The 20907-nt window shown below is 44.3% G+C and overlaps 1 protein-coding gene across 4 annotated transcripts; it reads left to right on the top strand.

Moving 5' to 3' along the window:
* Positions 1-144: 144 nt before the first annotated feature.
* On the top strand, positions 145-19171 carry prrc2b (proline-rich coiled-coil 2B). 4 transcript variants are annotated; one of them, XM_062412273.1, is made up of 31 exons: positions 145-291; positions 4569-4746; positions 4843-5017; positions 5302-5404; positions 5492-5555; positions 5685-5828; positions 6083-6396; positions 6545-6669; positions 6754-6917; positions 7016-7103; positions 7222-7381; positions 8016-8361; positions 8462-8856; positions 9079-9280; positions 9385-9586; positions 9719-11758; positions 12288-12448; positions 12572-12687; positions 12778-12916; positions 13345-13421; positions 13529-13816; positions 13974-14075; positions 14235-14421; positions 14516-14613; positions 14698-14825; positions 14973-15213; positions 15321-15488; positions 15622-15701; positions 15859-15931; positions 16156-16374; positions 16771-19171. In XM_062412273.1, exons 2-31 carry the CDS (start codon positions 4632-4634, stop codon positions 16936-16938), a joined length of 6882 nt encoding a protein of 2293 aa, XP_062268257.1. In that variant the 5' UTR covers positions 145-291; positions 4569-4631; the 3' UTR covers positions 16939-19171. The 4 variants fall into 4 exon arrangements, with proteins under 4 accessions (XP_062268257.1, XP_062268258.1, XP_062268259.1 ...); XM_062412274.1 differs by having other exon boundaries at positions 12291-12448; XM_062412275.1 differs by having other exon boundaries at positions 16156-16398; positions 16771-16909.
* The last annotated feature ends 1736 nt before the right edge of the window (positions 19172-20907 follow it).

Here is a 20907-nt window from a genome sequence, read left to right on the forward strand (position 1 = left end):
ATCTAGCCATCTAGCCATCTATCCATCTATGTATAATTGCTACAGTTGACCAGCAGGAGGCAGTCTCAGCGTCTCCTGGCTCACGTCGCTCGGTGACGTCGCCACGCAGGGAGCGGGTCCGGCTCCACTCTGCCCCCCACAGTTGAAGCCGGGTATGACCCAAGCTACTGCTCTCGGTTGAACCTGAGAAGATCGGGGCTGAAACAATCTCCATCCATCCTCCGCGTCGACGACACTTTGTGGAAACGCATCTCTGTCAGCAGCCAGGAGAAAAGATAACTCGTTCAAACGGTGAGTCGCGGGACGCCGACGCTTTCCTCCAGAAACCCCTTTCGCCCTGTTCTTCTCCGCTGCCCGGTTTTATTGTTGCTTTGTTCTGGGCAGCAGCCATTTTTAATCGCCTCGTCCTACATTCCCACCGCTGTGTTCAGCCCGGGCTGCGGCGGCTGCTGCGAATGTCAACGCAGGTTCCGTGGAGGTTTTTCCCGCTGGTGAAACCACCGCATGCTCGGTGAAGTGAAGCACGGCGGGGAAAGTGTGTGGAAAACCCCGGCCTGTCTCGGTTGTTTCCTGAGCACCCGGCTGGAAGTTTAGCGTAACAAGCTGAAACTGACGATGCTAACCACTGCTAATGTAGAGCCAGTGGTCGTGTTGGTGTTTTGTTATTTAATTTTCTAGGATAAATAAACGATCAAACGCCATTTTGTTTCTGTTTATAGGTCATGAAAATGAATGTGTTGCACATCTTCACGGGACCTCGGCCAGCAGCACTTGGTGTTTACATTAGCCATTTTCCTCTAGCTAGCTAGCTAGGTGATGGCTAGCAGCTACTCCGAGGCTTCCTCTTGAATTTTTGGCTCGTTACGCTGCATATGAACATGGTGTCGAATCCCAGAAACAAACTGCTTCTTTGTTTTGGGCCGTTAGCTGAAATGTTTTATTGTTTTCGGGCATTGGACCCGCTGGTGTCCACTTCGTGTGCGGTAATTAGCCGTAGCCTCCAGTGAGGTTACGGCACCGAAAAGTAACGTTCACGTTACAGAGGTCAAACATTACAATTCAGCAAATGTGTGTCTATGGTACATTTGGTGTTTGGCCCTTGTGTGGTTTTCCGTTCGCTGTCTGGTGGAAATGCGTTTCTGCAGGTAAACAAAGTCAAGGGAGGGATAGCGTTAGCTGTCATTGCGTTAGCTACCACATCCTGCTAGCCTCCACCAAAGGTGTAATTTTTAAAGGCCGTGGTAGACCGCCTTTGTTTTCTTGCGATTACAACAGGAGGAAATGGCGTGCTATGATTGAATGTTTAGTTAAATGGAGCGCGATGGGAAGATATTTGCTTTAGAAATCCCAGTTAAACGCCTTTGCGAAGCTTTAACCCGAGCGGCCTCCGGTGCGTCGCCCATCGCCTGGTTTTCCACTCGGACGACGGTATTTCTGAGCATCGCTTTGTGTGTGTATAACAGTGAAAAGGGCAGATGTAGGAGTCTCAGCTAATGTTGCACATAACCACGAGTGGATTTTAGTTCACTTTCAATGTTCTGGGTCCCACTCCACATCTCTTCGCGTGTGATTAAGCAATCGCTTCTGAAAACCGAGCACAAGAAGCCATCATTAAAATGAACACTTAAAGAAAACGCTTTGGCATTTATCACAGCATAAACGCCGGACAAAACCCCCCTCAGCTTGAAATCAATTTGATTATCTTTGTTAATAGTATTCTACTGAATATCGAAACAGTATTGATTATGGATGAAATGGCGTGTGTTGCTCTTGTTAGACAATGTTCTCCGACTTTGGTTTTCTGGGATTTTGCCGTATTTAGGTGAACAATAATAATGATTAAAAAAAACTCAGTTGAAAACGTGGTGCCATTTAAAAAATCTGGGTTTTGGGGGAATGTAAGTAAAATGTAAGCAGCAACCAAGAGTTGTTGGCTTTATTGTCATTATCCACATGTTTTTCTGTATGTCTGTTGTAAGTGATTAGATTTGATGTGCTGTGGTCTGCTGCATTAGATTGACTGTGTGTTTACCTAATCTAACTCCCCATAAGCACAAAGCTTATATTTGAGTGTAATCCAGTGTTTTAATGACACAACTCCAACTAAAACGGGTGAGACTCAATTCTACAAAGTATCTCAGTTGTAAGGGTTGGAAATTGAATTTTACCAGGAAAGAGTGTACTCCCTGCCAACAAGAACATGGTCTGTCACATTTGATTTGAGTGTGAGTTAAGTGTGTTATATATCACCCGATTGCTTATTTTGTTATTATCCTCTGGTATCTTGACTTAGAGAGTTGCAGTCATGGTTTGGAGATATCTGCTCTTTCTTTTGTATTGTTCTAATAATATTCTAAAGAAAAACTCAGATAGGGTTTACCGTGAACAGTTTTCAAGTGAACTATCTATTAAACATAATACATAAAAGTCGGTGTCAGGTTTCAGTATAGCAGTGGGAAAAAAATCCTCTTGTACAGTCATGCAATTTGCTTAAAGCAGATGAGCTGTTCATGTGAAACGTGGCATTTAAACATTATCTTGCTCTAAATTGGAAGGTTTTCCTGGTATATTGAGGGAAGCATATCTGCAGCGTCAGTTGCTCACAGCGCCTCAGTACAAAGTAAGGTACAAAATACCACAAATATAACACAAAGACTGTCTCTTACATGACTGCGTACAAGTTGGCCGTGATGGTGCCGCTGCCCGAGGTCAAACTAAATCAGAAGTCGGAGGTGAAGTTTCACAACAGATGTGAATTTGGAACAAACCACTCTTTTCCATTTAATCTCAAATGTTCATGGTCATTTTTTCCATTTAAGAATTGGTGTGACTGTAACTGTTTTTCAAGACATGTTTAATACCTCAACACTAAAGATATTTTTTACAGGTGCTTAGGATACATGTCCCAAACCGTGCTGTGGGCCTCTGTGATCAGAGCCGACATACCACACATGGTTTTCTGTATAACTGTGACGCTGCTGAGGTCACACGAGAGGCTTATGATCACTGTGTCCAAGGGCCGGGACATACAGAAATACTGGTGCCAACAAAGGACGACTGATGCGTCACCTCCCATTGGCTTTTGTTAGTCGCACATGAACACGCTGCAAAAACTGCACAAGTTCATCTGACCGCTAACATGTAGGTGGCCTCTCTACACCTATGTTTAGAAATACTCAGTCACTTTGTGATTCAAAAACACCACGGCCAATTCAAGCATATTTACACTACGCTGAATCAGATTAAAGTCTCTTTATTTGCTCACTGTACAAACGGAGCATGTCTGATGCAAAATATGCAACTGGCCCACAGCATTGCTTCCCCTTTCCTTTATTTGCTTTCCATTGGCACTTTCAGTCAGTGCTTTGCCTGTAGAAGAAAAGCAAAACAAATGGGTAACACACTGACTCATTGTGTTAGAATCAGAAGACATTTCAGAAATCGCTATCTAATTCAACAAACAGCGGTCATTTTCATGTTCTACTGGCACCCCTAAATATGCTGTACCCTTAATCAGGTAGAACTCCAGCTAATTGTCAAACTTCCAACATTGTACTTTCAAATGACAAGATATAGCTGCTGCACTTTATTGTCATGTGTAGATTTTATCATCTGCAGTCTGGGCATGTTAAAGTAAAGTATCACAAAAAGTCTCATTATGGTGACTAGTCATGCAGCGTTTTCAGTTTTACGAGCATTGGTCTTGAACTTGTTTGCCTCTCAAAGGAATGCTTCTAATGTCAATGCAATTGAGGCGAGAGGAATATGTCTGTGGTTGCTCAAAACCTCGAAATTGACCTTTGACAAAGCTTAACAGCAGTGTCTTTCAGAAACTCTACCCTGGCTCTGCAGAATAGGTGTGTATCTCTTAAATTAATTATTGGGATATTTCTAAAGCAGCTTTCAGACATCTACTGGACTCCAGTGTCCCGTCATTTTTCCAGAGCAGGGGCGTGGGTGAATGCAAATAGCGTCAGGCACTCTAGTTTCTGCTGACTTCCTCGCCTAGTATAAAGTTTGTGCAAATCCAGTATAAGTAGATGTGCGAACACAGCAGAGGGGGGAGAGTTAGGGGGTTGATTGAGAATCGAGCCCGAGACAGACGTAGAAACAACAAATGTATCTCCCGGTGAAAAAGGGGTGTCATAAACAAAGGACACAGATGAAGATGTCAGACTTTGTGGTGATGAGAGTTGACGACGGTGTCAGGGTGCTGTAAACATGATCATGTGATCTACACAGTGGAGTTAATACGTCACTTCTCGTCTCTGCTCCAGCTGCTCCACCTCTTGCCTGAGTAATGTGGAGGATTTGATGCTGTCTGTGCATAAAGCCTCCCACTCTGTTGTGCATGTGTGAAATGCAAACAGCGGGTAAACTCTGCCGCCAATTGAGGTTTCTGCTTTAAATATTACAAGAATCTAGAATGGATTTCGTGCTGACAAAATACAGATTGTCTCCATTCTCAAAGGATTGAAGATGATTATTGTTGACCTAAGGTTAAACAACTTTTCTTCTGGCTTTAAATGTATCCTAACGTTGAAATTTCCTCTCCCTTCTCTCGTTAGAATCAGAAGGCACTGGGACGAGGCGCAAAGAAAAATTTCACTACTAGATGACATTACATCGCAATGTCCGATCGTTTGGGGCAAATAACCAAGTCCAAGGATGGGAAAAGCAAGTATTCTTCACTCAGCCTATTTGACAAGTACAAGGGAAAACCAGTAGAAAACCAGAAAAACACAGGTAAGATTGCTGTTTTGTTTCTCCCATCTTACCATATATCTCTGTGATCAAATCTCCGTTCCCATGATTTATATACTTGTGGTCTTGTCCCAATAGTTCCTCGACATGGCTTACAGAGTCTTGGCAAAGTGGCCGCTGCCCGGCGCATGCCCCCACCCGCTCACCTGCCGAGCTTGAAGTCTGAAAACAAAGGAAACGATCCCAGCGTGTTTATTGTGCCCAAAGACGGTACAGGATGGGCGAACAAGCAGGAACAACCCGATCAAAAAACGTGAGGAGAGAATGCGTCACACACAGCCAATTACCCTCTAATATAATCATTAAGTTAAAGTTCAGGAGTATTTTTTTCAGCTTACTAGTTTATGCACTCGCTTCAAACCCAGCTGAACGGGTGTCAAATACCTGAAATAGTTAGCTACATTAAGTTCAATGCGTACGTGCATCCTCAGAGAGCCCTTCTCAGAGGGAAACATTGCAATACAACTAAATAAAGCTTTGAGCTTTGTATCAGTCAGTATTTGCCTGCTTTGACTAAATACGCTCCTTCTTTTTTAGTTCTATTGCATCAACAACACAGCTGCCGGAGTTGCAGCCGCAGCTGGCTTCACAGAAATCTGTCTCCAATCTTCAGAAGCCCTCACCGGCAGCCAACCAAGAGGTGCGTATGTGAATCTATAGTTATGTTCAACGATGGGCATTTTCTGTAGACTCATTTTTTTAAACCCGCAAATTTTCCTTTCCATAGAACACAAACGCAGGTGGACCAAAGCAATGGGCCCAGCTAAATGGAAAGGCAAGAGAGCTAGATGGTGAGAGAGCACCCTTTTGACTTTAATTGAGTGACTTGCCATTAATATGTTGTGAATATTATGCACCTAATCTGGCTTTGCCAATTAGTACAACATTGCTTATGTCGCTTCTTTTCACCCAAACTATAGGTTTAAGGGCCTCAAACCGACTTCAGCCCTTCTCTCACGAGGAATTTCCCACGCTGAAGGCAGCTGGAGAACAGGACAAGGTTGGCAAGGAAAGAAGCGGCTTCGATCCGTCGTATGGGCCAGGACCAAGCCTCCGCCCCCAGAGTAAGTCTCAACGCTAAGATAATATCGGCTTGAAAGCAAATTATTAAATTGGTGGCAACATTTGTCTGGAAGCTAATGATAATGTTGAAACACATAAACAGCTTTTTTTTAAATTACCCATGTGAATGTCATATAGTTGTCTCCAGTAGCAGTTTAAACACGGAGATGATGAAACAAGTTTGGATTTCGCAATTTGTCTGTTAAATGCATTTGTCAATGGGCATTTAAAATATATCTCCCTCTCCCACTTAAAGATGTGACGAGCTGGAGGGAAGGTGGTGGCAGGAACCTTCAGCCCTCATCCCTGACCCTCGGCCTGCCTGCAGATCCTGAGGGTAAGCTCACTGCCCTGGGTGAGACCGGCACCCCTCCAGCCCCATCTCACCCCCCCTCTGCCACCATCACCACCCCTACAAGTGTGGTGACGGCCCTTTCACCAGTCATCGACCCAAAGGAGCCCTCCCTGCGCCCCGCCCAGCCTGTCCGCAGAATAACCGTACCTACTGCCCTGCAGTACCAGCTTCACCACACTTCCACTGCTGTCTACCATGACATGTTGCCCGCATTTGTAAGTACTGTTCGACTCATTATTTTTCACATGCCTCACATGGGAAGACTTATTGTACTCGTCAACTTTTGGATAAAAACAGCTCAATGAGTTTTGTTGGCTAAATGTTTTTCTCGATTAACATCTTCTGTCATCATGCTTTTAACAGATGTGCTCTAAAGACACACGTGAAGCCCCAGGTACAGAGCATGTCCCTGCCACCGTCTCAGCTCCTGTCCGATTTGACAACAAACCCGCTTTTAGACAGAGCTTTGCTAAACCTGAACTTGTCAAGTAAGTACATTCACAGTGTGAGAGCAGTCGTGAAAGTTATTTAGGCAATCGCTAACGTGTCTATTTCGCCATCTCTGATTGCAGCGGTGATGGGAGAAGAGACAACCGCTTTGTGCGTGGACCACCGCGACAGTCTTCTCAGCCCATCCGCAGGCCTGGTGAAAGACCTCAACGCCCAGCCATCATCAATCCTGAGGATCTGAAGGATCTGGATGAGCTTGACCACGACTGCGAGGATGGATGGGCTGGTCAGTATTCCTCAGACTGCCTCCAGGCTCCTCTCTCAAAGAATCAAATTAAATTGTTGAGTTTAATTTATATATTTTTTTGATTGTTTTTTCTCCAGGACTCCATGAGGAAGTTGATTATGGCGAGAAACTCAAGTTTAGTGATGACGAAGACGAACACTCGAACAAGGATAAAAACAAGATGTGGTGAGATTTTTTCTCATAGCTCATTACTGCTCTTAATGCTCTTGTTAGACTGAAAACACTGTCATAGTTTTTGGCATCATTTAAAAAAGTTATTGGATTAATTTCGATCATTTTTTAGGACTGAATGGGAGAGAGAGAGAGAGATCCAACGTGAGTGCCACCCCTCCCTGAGTTCAGGTGAGGTTTACCCCCCAGAGGGCACAGAAGAGAACTATTCCTACCAATATAACGAGGCTGTAAGGAAGACCAATGGCAGATGTCTCCCTGCGGACACACAGGTAAAAGCCCAAAATGCTGTGTTTTCCACTTTCATTATCCTCTTTTGAGATAAAATGTCTAGGAATAATTCACACGGTCAGTCATAGTTGAAACGCATCTCATTCTTTATCTTTCTTAAGGTGCTAAGGAAGGTTGTGTCCCTAGCATCTGCTGGTGGCCACTAGCACCTGCTGCCATATACTGGTAGTTGGTGACCTAAATTGGGCAGAAGATCTTCAAACATACAAAGGATATTCAACCAAGCAATAGCTTTGTGCCCTCACATGCTCTTGAATATTATATCATTTATATTTATTAAAGATTACCAGAGAGAACCAATATGATCTGCCTGGCTGCCTTTTTTGCTAAGCAAGTGAAAGTAATGTGAAAGAAGTTTTGAAAAGACTGATTACAACAATCGTTGGAATGAGATTTATTTTTATTTTATTTCCTTATACACTGGTTTAAGTTTTTTGTTTAAAAAATAAAGATAAAATACAAATTTGAATTAGATCAAATGGCATGTTACTGATATTAATTTATACTGAAAACCTTGCCTATTAGAGGGCATAGTTCATGGTGCTTTCAAAAAAACCCTATGCTTTACATAAATGAGATGTCCTGGCCCTTGAACTACCTCTGTTTCGTCTCTAGACCCAGCAGAAAATCCAAGGTGAGCCTCCGACTGACCAGGAAGATCAGCAGCGTCAGTCTCAGTCCCAGGCTCCCGCTAGGGCCAAGTATGTGTCACCTGAGCTGTCGGAGGCAGTCGAGAGAGCCCGCAAACGGCGGGAGGAGGAAGAGAGGCGTGCCCGTGCGGAGCGACTGGCTGCCTGTGCTGAAAAACTCAAAAGGCTGGATGAGAAATTTGGGAAGACTGAAAGGCAGACATCAAGGACAGAGGAGGGCCAGAAAGAGGAAGATTGCAAAGAAGTCCCGCTGTCCCCAAACAGGGAACAAAGTAAAAGTCAACCTGAGAACTGGCAATACAGCACAAAAGGTGAGAAATTGCAAATAGACCTAAACATTTAGGCCCACATACTTAACTTAAAATAAAAGCAACAGGCAATTCTAATATGGTTTTATCAATTATTTTCCAGATGGAACTGAGTGTCCCACAGACAACTCTCCAGGCCATAGTTACCGCGAGGAATCTGGCTTCTCTAACTACCATGCCAGTGAGGATGATGTACAGGAGCCTTCTTCCCCCTCAGGAGACTACAATGGACGTCTTACCTCCAAACCCATCCCACCCCGCTTTCAAAAGCAGCCGCCGCTGCAGCAGCAGCCGCCGCAGCAACAGCAGCTGCAGCAGCAGCAGCCGCCACTGCCGCATCATCAGCAGCAGCAGCAGCAGCCGCCGCCACTGTCGCACCACCAGCAGCAGCAACAGCCGCCGCCACTGCCGCACCACCAGCAGCAGCAGCAGCCGTCACTGCCGCACCATCAGTCGCCACTGCCGCACCACCACCAGCAGCAGCAGCAGCAGCCACCGGTTAGTGCCAGTGGATGACTATTCTGATTAAAAGTCAGAATCTCATACTAATTTATTAATCTATCATTGACTGCTTTGTTGCATGATGCTTAAAGGGCCTATTGCAAGGCGAGTTGGTTCTTAATTATACACGGTCCGGACATTTTTACTTAGTCTAGAAAGTGAACTGGATTTAATTTAATTAATTTCCTGACGTGCATGTTTGTTTTGTACATTTAACAGGATCAAGTGTACAAGATGCAGCATTGGCAGCAGTCAGGACACCCTGCCCCGTCAAACTCAAGCCATGCACAGCGGGGCTACTATCCGCCACATGTCCTCGGGTTTGACCCCCGCTGGATGATGATGCCACCTTTCATGGATCCCCGCATGACCCAAGGACGATCTCCTGTGGACTACTACCCCGGTGCTGTCCATTCTTCAGGTGAGCCAAAATTTCACAAAACAAGCATATACTTTCACATCTCAAATGTATTGATTTTTCTATCATGGAAATACAACTTCAACACTGCACTTTTCTTCCACCAGGAATGATGAAACCCATGATGCATCAAGACCACTTGAACAGTCCTGGTTCTGATGAGGGCCATTCCAACCTGCACCAGGAGAGAAGAGCCCCCTCCACTGAGCCTTACCCTGTGTGGAACCAGGATGGCTACCCCTCGCGCAGCTTCACCCCACCTTACCAGAGACAACATGAAAGCTCAGACAGTGGACAGCCAGATGATAGGTTGGTGATTGTAATAAAAATATGTTTTGCAGTTCTTGATTCTAGGCACTGTGTTTTCTCTAAAAACTATGAAACATCTAGTAAAACTTTGCTTAGTGACATAGGCTTCTCTTGATGGGCTTTCTTCTACAGAAGTGATGTCATCAGCTCCAAACAGGACTGCTATGAAGAAAGAGCCAACGAGTACTTGCCCCACCCTCAAGATGATCTCCCCCACCATGCTTTCCAGAGCCGAGGCCCAGACAGAGCACATCATGACCATGGTTTGCTGACCACTGCTCAGACCCATCCCCAGAATATTGCAGATAATGAATACCCAAAACAAGACTCCAGAGACAAACATCTCAAAGATGGCCCTGAATCTCATGACGAGACCTTAGACGGCTCCAAGGACAATTGGAAAAGAGACAGAGGCCAGAAACAAGATGGAGGACTTAACAGTGCTCAAAGTCAGTGGTCTGAAGCCAGTTCCAGCTCCAGCAGTAGTGTGAGCCAGCCACCTGAGCCCAGTGTGCGTACTTTGATTCGCAGAACCGGGCCCATCAAGAAACCAGTTCTCAAGGCACTCAAAGTGGAAGATAAGGAGAATGAGAAGCCTAAACCTGAGCCTGAGGAGAAGCCTGTCCCCTACCGTCTGGAGAAAGAAGTCCTTACCAATGTTTATGACTTGAAGAAAGACATCCAGCCTGCCAGTAACAGGCGTGCAGCCTCACCTGTTGTTGAGAAACAACCGGAAGAGAGGCAGCGTCAGTCACCAGCTCCCATCAAAACAGAAAGACCACTGAGCACCCACAGTGATGATTCTCCCAAAGAGAACCCCTGGGAGAGCAGCAAGAGCCATTCACCTAGAGACAGCCAAGAAAATCGCGATCCCCAGGCACCACGGCGTAATAACTGGATCTTTATTGATGAAGAACAAGCCTTTGGTGCAGTCAGGGGAGCAGGTAGAGGCCGCAGTCGAGGCTTTAGGGAATTCAACTCTAGAGGTGGAGGCCGTGGAGGCCGAGGTGGGGACAATCTCAGAGGAACTTATAACAATAATAACAACAGCAGTGGAGTCGGTGCCCAACGGACAGGCAGAGGCAGAGCAGCACCTCGGGACCTGGTCAACGTGGAGGAGTTCGAGAGGGGCAAGCCCCGGAGGCGAAATGTCAGTGAGACCTTGAGTGAAACCTCCGAGTATGAGGAACTGCCGAAGAGGCGACGTGAGAAGGGATCTGAAAACGGCGAAGGTTACTCAGAGGCAGCAGAAGTCCGCAAAGCCGATAGAGATTCTTGGAGATCCAACAAGGTGTATTCAGATGACCAGACGGCCGCAGATTTCAAAGAAAACACCAAGGCCGGCCGGGGTTTTGGGGGCCGCACGTTGCCTCCCAGACTGAATACCACTGGAAGTTACACTCGAGGCTTTGGGGGTTCCAGGGAAATTTCTACATGGAGAGGCCGTGGGCCCCAGTTTGGTAACAATGGTGGCTCCATGCAAGAGAATGGTTATTGTCCTGGAGCTGAGACAGTTTATACCCGCAGACTCCCTGTTGAGCGCGAGTCTCTCCAGAACCCAACTAAATTCACTGGCTCTTTGGTGGAAAATGGCACAGAGGAACGTGAAGGAGAATACTACATTGACAACGATAACCCAGACAGGCAGATGTTGAGGAGACGTCGTCCACCCCGACAAGACAAGCCTCCACGCTTCCGTCGTCTACAACAAGATCGTGAACCAGGCACAAACCAGTGGACGAGTGACGAGTATGTAAATGGAGACCTCGCAAACCCCTGGCCTGGTCGCCCCAAAGGCAGTGGGGAAGAGAACTGGCCCAGTGGCCACTACTCTAGTGGACGGCCTAACCTGCATGGTCAGGTGGAGGAATGGGAGACAGGATCAGACAATAGCGAATTGGGTGACTGGAGAGAAAAGCGAGCCGGAGGCACTGCTACACAGGGACATGGTGATGTTCCATCTGACGGCCATAGCGAACCAGGCTCTGGTGAGAAAAGGGAACTCTCCAAGAGAAGTTTCTCCAGCCAGAGACCGCTGGTGGAACGGCAGAACAGGAAAGGAGAGCCATCACTGCTTGAAGTGAGCAAGATGTCGCATACACCTGATAATCCCTCCACGACGTCCTCTAACAGGAGTGACAGTTGGCAGAACGGAGGGACATCTTGTAAGAGGTGAGGTGAATAATAGAACAGAATGATATAGGTTCATTTTAAGTTCTACCCTCTTATACGCATATCTATTGCTTCACGGAACGAAGCATTCTCAATATGTGCTTGGGAATTGTGTTGATGCAACGGTGTCCTGTGTCATGCCTTGTTTTCATAGTTGCTATGAAACCAGCAGCAAAATGTTTTCTTCACATGTTGTTTTGACCTAAAAATTCCCCAGCTTGCCCCCTGACAGTGACAGGAATGTCAGAGGGCACCTTAATTTGAACGAACAATTATTTATTCTTAAAAGTATTGTTTGCTACTGTTTTCCATGCTGTTGAAAAAAGTGTGAGGTCAGTGGCATGACTCCCAAGGCAGTCAGTTACAGAAAAGATTTTCCACAGAATCCCCCCCGAGCCTGGATTTTAAAAATTTACAACTGCCCCAAATTTAATGATGTGTATCATGAGATTGTCTTGTTTGTGACAGTTTTGCATATATATTTTTGTTGAAGTTTTTAGTGGTGCTTAAATTATCCATTTATTTTCAGCAGGAGCCCAGATGAGTTGGGCCCCATCTACAGCATAGAGCCGGAGGAGAGGGAGCCCAGTGAGTCGTCAGGGAAGGACTTGGACAAGGAGCTGAAGCCAGGACCTGTCAAGTCAGACCTAGCCGAACCTCTGTCCCAGTATGAACTCTGCAGCTACCCCAGTGAGTCCTGTGTTTTGGGATTAATAGTTTTTCTCCCATGTTGATGGAAATGAAATACCCATGGGCAGTTAGTGCTCCTACAATTTTGTATTTTGCACAAACCACATGCCTCTTTTCTTTTAGTTGATGGCGATGCAGGGGGACCAGTTTCAAATCCAGATGGATACCAGGACGCCTTATCCAAAAAGCAAAGGCGTCCACAGGAAGATGACAGGAGGAGGAAGGAACAGGGATCTGCTGTAAGTTAAACACATCCAGATTCTCAGTCCTCATGCTGATATGATAAAAAGTGAATAGTTTGTTAAGCATTATCTCCTTTGCCATATTAGATGCCAGTGAAGAACAGGACGATCGCATCCAAGATACCACCCCGCTTTGCTAAAAAGCAGGGAAGCATGAGCATTGAGCAACCTGAGGAGCTGTCCTCCAACAATCTGGGAACTGAAATCTGGGAGACCAACAGCTCAGGTAACAGAAAAGGTCCTAAAGCCTGTCAGGTGTTTGTCCTCAGGGATTTTTATATGGCTCTTTAAAGCAGGAACTTTGGAGACAAAATCTTAACATTGTTCACAGTGCACATTTACTAAAGTATTTTACAGCAGGATATACTATTGTAATATTATTTGACAGCTTATCTCTAGTATTAAATTGAGTTTTTTTCTAGAGTTTTTCTTAACATATATTTGTAATTTTTAGGGATGGAGCAGTTAATTGTTTGCACTCTTTAAATAATGGCCATTATAACATAAAAGCTATGAAATAATAATTTAAAATGTGGATTCGATGTGAATCCTAAATGTTTGCCTTCCAACAAAATAATTTTCTTTGAGATATTCATCTATATAACAGGTTAAGTTTTCTAATCGTCACTAATGAAATTAATTTATCTCTTCCAGCTCTTTCAGTCAAGTCTTCAGGGGGAGACTCATGGACTAAACAGGTGTCTTACACTGGGAGCGAGCCCAACTCCGAGGTAATACAGTTAATAGTTTTAGTTTTCTTCTCTGCTTCATAATTGTCAAATGTCATTTGTTGCAACAAAATACGACTAAATACATGTATGTATTTCCTCTTTGCCAGGACTCTGATGCCGGCCCAGAGCAGACTAAAGAACAGCACAAGCCGGGGCCCATCGGAAATGAACGCTCCCTGAAGCACCGCAAGGGCTCAGAAGGTGTTGATCGGCTGGAAGGTGGCCCCATCACGCCAGTCAATGGCGTGGACCTGCATGTGGACACTGTGTTGCCCGGGCCTCCTATTGAGTTTGGTGTTAGTGCCAAAGACTCTGATTTCAGCCTACCACCAGGCTCTACCCCGGGGCCAGTGTCCAATCCTGTCAACAAGCTTCAGGATGCACTTGCCACCAATGTGAGTGCTTTTATCTGTACTTCTGTTGTCTTGGAAAAAAACTGGAGGTGATCTGAATGCAAATACGATGATGCAACTAAAACTAATAAAACCGCTTCCGGAAAGAGCAGAGTACATAAATAATGAGATATTGATCCTGAACTTTATTTTTTAACAGACTGTTCTCAATCAGACTATTCCCATGCTGCGCTCCAATCATCTGCAGCCTGGCATGAACCTCAGCCCCATGTCCTTCCCCAGTGCTGACCTCACTCTCAAGGTACTTGAATTACAATCCCATTTAAACAGCTGCATCTTTCATACATGAACCAAATCAAAGGAAAATCTGTGTTTCTTTAAGCAAACCATTTCTGGTAAATATAGTGGGAAAATAAAGGCGAAACTGATTCTGGTGTTGGTGAATGTTTCTTTTCTTCAGATGGAATCGGCACGTAAGGCATGGGAGAACTCCCAGTCCCTCCCTGAGCAGGGCTCCCCTGGCGGAATGCCTTCAGGGGGTCAGCCTCCCTGCAGCGTTGGCTCCAGTGTCAGCTACAGTTCATTTGGAGGAGTGTCCATGTCTCCAATGCCTGTGGCTTCAGTAGCACCCTCCATGTCCATGCAAGGTAGAACAGATTTTATTTGTTATCTTTGTATGATGAGGGTTTATTCTTTAAAGACAACTAAACTAAAACATGTTGTTGCCCTTCATGTCTGTAGGTAATCACATCACACCATTGTATCTGGACGGCCATGTCTTTCCAAGCCAGCAACGCCTTGTACCTCCCAACATGACCCAGCAGCAGACATACCAACAGGTAGAGGGATAAACAAAATAAACACACAGGCTTGTTTGTGTATCAGCAGAATTGTCATCATGTTACATTTGTTCCTTCATTCAGGCGGCTGCAGCCCAGCAGATTCCCCTCTCTCTCCACACGTCTCTTCAGGCTCAGGCTCAGCTGGGACTTCGGGGTGGTCTACCAGTCTCTCAGTCTCAAGAGATGTTCAGCTCTATTCCTCCCTTCAGGTACTGCCACCTCAATTTTTCACTGAAATCCCAAATCCTAATTTGCTTCAATTTGGTTGGTTGTTCTACTCACATGGCACACATGAACCTCATATGAGTGTAGTCGAATGCTTTTGTTGCTCATTTTGCTGCCGTGCTTTGTTTCAGGTCACAGGTTTACATGCACCACAACATGTCCCAGCCCAGCCCCATGGTGCTGTCGGGCGGAGCCCCTCTCAAGGGGCCCTACTCTGCTTTCCCTGGCATGCAGCCCTCAGACATGGTCAAGTCACAGTCAGGCTCACACTATCAGCCAATGAATGGCAGCCAGCAATTAGTCTATGACAGCCAGATGAACCAGGGCCCTGGGATGGGTTCTTCCCAGTTAATGGACTCTCAGCTCATTCAGGTTAGTTCATAGGTGAAACACAGTTTCACAACAACTCAACCCTGTTTCTCCTGGTAACTGTCAGATTTTTAAAGATTTACATAAAATAAGATCTTTCTTGTCACCAGGTGACCATGCCCCTCCCTGGTTCTCAGCTGCGCTACGGCTCAGCTCAGCAGCATCTCATCCTCCCACAGTCCATCCAGCTGCAGCAGGGACAGAACCTGTCGGTGGGAGCCCCGCGTCGGATGATGCCGCCTGGCTCCCAGGCTGCTGTCATGACCGGCAGTCGAGAGGTAGGACTAGTAGCTCTCATTCCACTCACCCAAACACTGCATTGTTTAAACATTACTGCGATAATGATAGAAAGAGTAGTCCATAGTGTTTTGTCTAATGATAAATATGTGTCTGTTGTTGCTCTATTCTCAGGCCTCGCAGATGGAAATGAAAGGCTTTCAGTTCTCTGATAAGCCCAACCACTCCCAGGGCATGTCTGTAGGTTCCTACAGGTAAGTGAAAAACACTTACTCGAATTTAACTTTATATACAGCTAACACTTAATATGCCACTTTGGGATGTTACCAATTGCGATTAGGGGTATTACAATGCACCTTTGAAGACATGGATTGAAAAAACATATATATTTTTTTGCCTTCTTTTCATCAGGCCTGGGTCTGCCAGCCCCAGTGGGAAGCCCTCTGGCCCTTTAGGCCCCCTGCCAACACATTACACTCAGCAGGTATGTATTTAACAAATGTTTATTTTGAGATGCGTTTGAGTGTTTTCCCACATCTAAGGCTGTGTATCTCAAAATTATGGCCCAGGGATCACTTGTAATAACGTTACAAGATACTTGTGAGAAAATGCAGGTATTTGAGGGAAAGGTCTGAAAATAACCTGATAAGATCAGTTCTAATTTTTTAGTTTTTTCATTTATTTCCCATTCCCCCACCCTCCCTTCAGCCCCACGGCCACCAGGTCCCACCCACTCAGGGCAGCATGGTGATGCACATGCGGCCCCCCACCACAGGCCCTTTCCCCAACCCAATCCAGAGACCAATCATGCAGGTGAACAAGCCTGTCATCATCCGCTCCCCCCCTTACCCTGGCCGCGACCCCTCCCACTCCAACCTTGCTTCAGCCCCTGAGCCCCCTGTTAAGGGGCCTGAGGATGGCATGAAGGTGAGCCACCCACTGTAAATATAGGTAATTTCATTTAATCTATTTTCTTTTTCTCTGTTTGAATCACTTGTTTTATGGCTTTTATCTACGGAGTGCCTTTGACTTTTCGTGTACATTTGTCGTTATCATATCTGAAATGTCTCTACTGCTGCAAAACGTATCTGATAGTGTAATTTTGTACTTTTATGCCACTAATAATAACAATTTGTTTTACGTATGAAAATGTGTATATATTATATATAACAAATATATTTACATTTGTCATTCAACAGTAATTAGTAAAAGTAAAACGGTAAACATGCACTCTTAAATATGATTGCAGATGAATGATTGTTTTGGATAGCCTGATGCTGATAATCAGCTTGGTTTTAGTAACCCTGCCAATTCTTTGTACAGAATCAAACCTTACGAGAAGTGCGCAAGGCAGTGGGCGAGGGAAAGACACCATCCGGGGGCATGACCAGCAAACTCCAGGAGCCCCTACCCTCCATGGGGCAAGCCAAACCAGCACGCACTGGCGCCATCAAACCCCAGGCTGTCAAAGTAGAGGAGGGCATGGCATAATAACAATGGACCTGAACGTCCTCATCACCACCCAGCCTGTCAGCGCAAAGCCCCTCCACCAATGTCCGAGCCTTCTGAGACCCATCTCATCCAGAGGCGCCGAGGCAAGGGGCAAACATGCAGACATGATGAATTTACCCCTTTTTGAACTGTCAGAACTGGACACTTATTATTTCACACCACGAATAGAGATATATATAAATATATTATAAATATATACATAGACACAAACAGTCTTTTAAGCAGATCTCTTCAAGGTCCTCTTTAATTTATTATTAGTCACTTTTAAGGGGAGATTGGTAACTATAAGATATTTCTGTTTTTTGGAATTTCGCCTTAGAGCAGGGAAAAGAAAGGTGGCCAACTCAGACAGATTGTTAATTTTCCACACCATTTTGCCAAACTGTATTTACTCCCTGTTTATGGACTTTAGCCCTCGAAACCAGGCAGACTCTTAATAAAACTCGCTATGAGACGGAAGGTCTGTTTCAAGATTTTTTTAAACAATTTAAATGCAGTGGGGCACTTGCTGCTCACTTTTGCTGGTAAATAAAAGGTTCAAGTCATCGACCATTCATCCTATTGGTAAAGGACGTATTCTATTAACCTGGAAGAACAAATTCTAACTCCAATTTGTGGACATCGTTGCATGTCACTGTGGCAAAAGTTGAGTCGCATCAGCCTAGAAGCGCATCCTCTGGGTTTTTTTCACCCAGCCCATGAACTGCGGCATAAACAGCATAGAACGGTAGAGAGGATTTCTTTTCTTAAAAGTCTGTTTCCTTTCCTTTTTTTTTTTACATTCTGTTGCTTGCTCTTTTTCTGTCTATAAACTGAAACAAAAAGGTGAACATTGTACCAAAATCATGTCACTTCCACAGGAACTTCACTGGCATCGATCTGGCGTGTGCATGTGATACGCTGAACGTGTGTGTGTAAACTCGCAGGACTCCTATCTAACCGAACGCCGTGTTGGTAATACTGTCGTCGACTGTAAGGATTTTAAACAAACCAAGCTGGCAACAAAACTTTGGGCTCCGTTGTGAAATTTTGTATGGGGGATGGGGGGGGGGGGCGCTGCAGCTGCAGCTGCATTCTCTATTTCTGTTAAGGACCCTCATGAATTAGCTGATTTTAAAAGGTTTTGCTTTCTTGGCCCTTTTTCATTTGGATTGTAATGAATCAACTTTTCAGTTAATGAACATGTGATTATTTTTTACATCCCTTAACCTTGGGGCAGTTTGCTTTCTCCTGAAACACTGTTCACCAATTCGGTTCAAATCCCGCTGCAGTTGCGGAAATGGTGAAAAAACCGACTCATCACATTTGATTACTCAGCATCTGGTCTCCGAGGTGGCACGAGCAATAAATGCAGCCTAACTATAATCACAATCAGGGTCCAAATAACTTTTACTCTTTCCTGACAGAAGCTAATGATCACCAACGAGGAGCGTTAAGCTTTGCTTGCTGAATTAAAAACTTTTGCTTATGCTTTTTTTGTGCGCGCTGCAGTTCCAGTGGACTAAGAAGGACTTTTAAAGTGTTCTATATGAAAATGTGAAGCTGTTGGAATCATCCTTTTACTTTGTTTTGTTTTTTGTAATGGACATTTATTTTGAAACTCAAAAATGCCAACGTCATACCTGGTTAAATGTAACTGCTTACTATAAGGCTCCATGACACTACAACATGTTGCGATTTATCTTAATGTTTCACTGGTATATATGTATATGCATACTTAACTGTACAGTCAGGCCTCGTCAGCGAAGAGGGGCTCAAACCCACATTTCATTTTTAGATATTATGGCACTATAAAGGATTTAACGTTGAAAAGGTCACTGTGTTCTCAGAATGGACTGCTCTCACTTGTCGATAGGTTTGTCAGGCTTGGATTGTTTTTTGCCTCTTATCCCTTACTGCAAAAATATCTTGATGCTTCTCATCATTGTACCTGCACCAAAATGTCCCCCCCTCCCCCTCGACTCTTTCTTTTTGTACTTTTAAGATGCATATTTCATTTTTGTTGGAGGACCAGTGCTTTTCTGCAGCTGATCCAGCATTCTATTTATCCTATCTGATCTTTATCCTTTCAGATATTTGGTCAATACTCTCCCTTGTTAAAAAAGAGCTTATTGAAAGAAAAGAAATAAAGCAGTTGTGATTTCTTAAATGTACTGTTGATTCTGTACTCTCACTTTGTCATATTAAAATCATGCATCAAATGGTTTCAGTCCTGGAGCTGTTGGCTGAGGTTGCTGGGAGAACTTTACAATTACAACAATCAAGCTTTAGGAGTAAGGCAGCTTAAAACTGACCAGCTCAGTTTCTGAAAAATAAAAGGCAGTTCACACGATGTTCAAAGTTAAGCTATAGAACAGCTTTTCATTAGGTACAGGCATCTGCTGAAAGGAAATCAAGCATGTCGACTAACAAATGACATTCTACCTTATAATTAAATTACCACAATAATTTCGAAAAGAAAACTAATTGACTATTTCTTTGTATCTTCTGATTAGTCTGCTTGTATGGAGATAGAATTAGGATTTAATATCACAACATGCTCTTTGTCTTTTATTCCTCATCTTTTATACTTTTTAGGTCCGCTTAGGTTTTTGCAGTTTAAAGGGCGTCTCTGTAGACCTGGCTGGGCAGTTCATCCTTGTTTAGCAAACTTCTCTCGACCAGTTCTCAACTGGAGGGACGAGTTACTGTTTGGTTCAATCGCTCATTGCTTTGCACTGATTCCAAATCCTGTAATGAGGTACCACAATAGGGCTTCAAAATATTTATTGGTTATTTAGTAAATGAAACATCAAAACATTTTAATGACAAAGACCTTCACTTACCAAAGGTGGCGTCCTACAAAAACAGCCCCAGACTACCAAATATACATTTTATTATGTTATACGACAAAGAAATTATAACAAATTATAAAGATGGTGACTGATTATTTTAAGGTTAATTGACTAATTACTTAATCGACTTATTATTGCACAAACATATCAACTGAAGTGGTCAATTCTAAAAGGATGGAAACCAGGAAACTACTCCATTTAGTATGATTTAACACTTCTACATGCACTGTTAAATACGCCTACATGTTAACCTGACATTGTTTTACACTTAAACTGACGAGTAAACTCTCCAGACTACAATAATTGAGTAAATTACCGTAATACCGCGATAGTTACGCAGCCGGGTGGGTGACGTCACAAGTGTCAGATTCCAGAGACGTTCCGGACAAAGACGAGTCTTGTCCCGACGAAGACACGTTCTGCTTCGTGACTGAGGAGGGAGGAAGTCGTGTGATTCACCTCGACACTTTTCTACTGTAGATCAACGGTAAACTCATTTGTTTGTGTTGTGTCTCTACTTTAGCTGAAACGGGGTCGTTTTGTCTCGTGGGATGTTCTTTGACCGTGTTGCACGCGCGACTAAGTTTAAAGTTTGACGTCCAAACATCTCGACGTCGGTTTTAAACCTTGATTTTCTTTACTTTGGAATAAATTCAGTTGTGCAGGAAAATCGACGGACGGAAATATGTCTCACGGCAACGATGTACTTTTGGTTTAGTTTAGTCATCAAAGAGCGCGTCTTGTTGTCTTGAATCGCTGCATGTAAAAATCTTTGCATTTAAAATTTCGAAAAGAATATTCCCGATGGTTTAGATATGAATTGAGGAGGCCACGTTGCTCCACCTGAGGAAACAGGTCGACCATCTTACCTGCATCCAGCTTGTTAATATGTGTTTGTTTACGTTTTCAAAATCACGCCTTGTTGGTCGATAAACAAGTATTGAATAGTGGATTAGTCGATTAAGAGATTTATTCAGCAAAAACCGAGCATTCCTCTGGTAAAGCTTCACTATTGTGGGTGTGCACTTTTCTTCTGCCTTTATCTACACATACACGCACTAAAACACATTTTGGTGTAGGGCTGGGCAATATAACTATTGCATAATTAAACCAA

Source organism: Platichthys flesus, chromosome 19, assembly GCF_949316205.1.
Source record: "Platichthys flesus chromosome 19, fPlaFle2.1, whole genome shotgun sequence".
NCBI classification, from domain to species: domain Eukaryota; kingdom Metazoa; phylum Chordata; class Actinopteri; order Pleuronectiformes; family Pleuronectidae; genus Platichthys; species Platichthys flesus.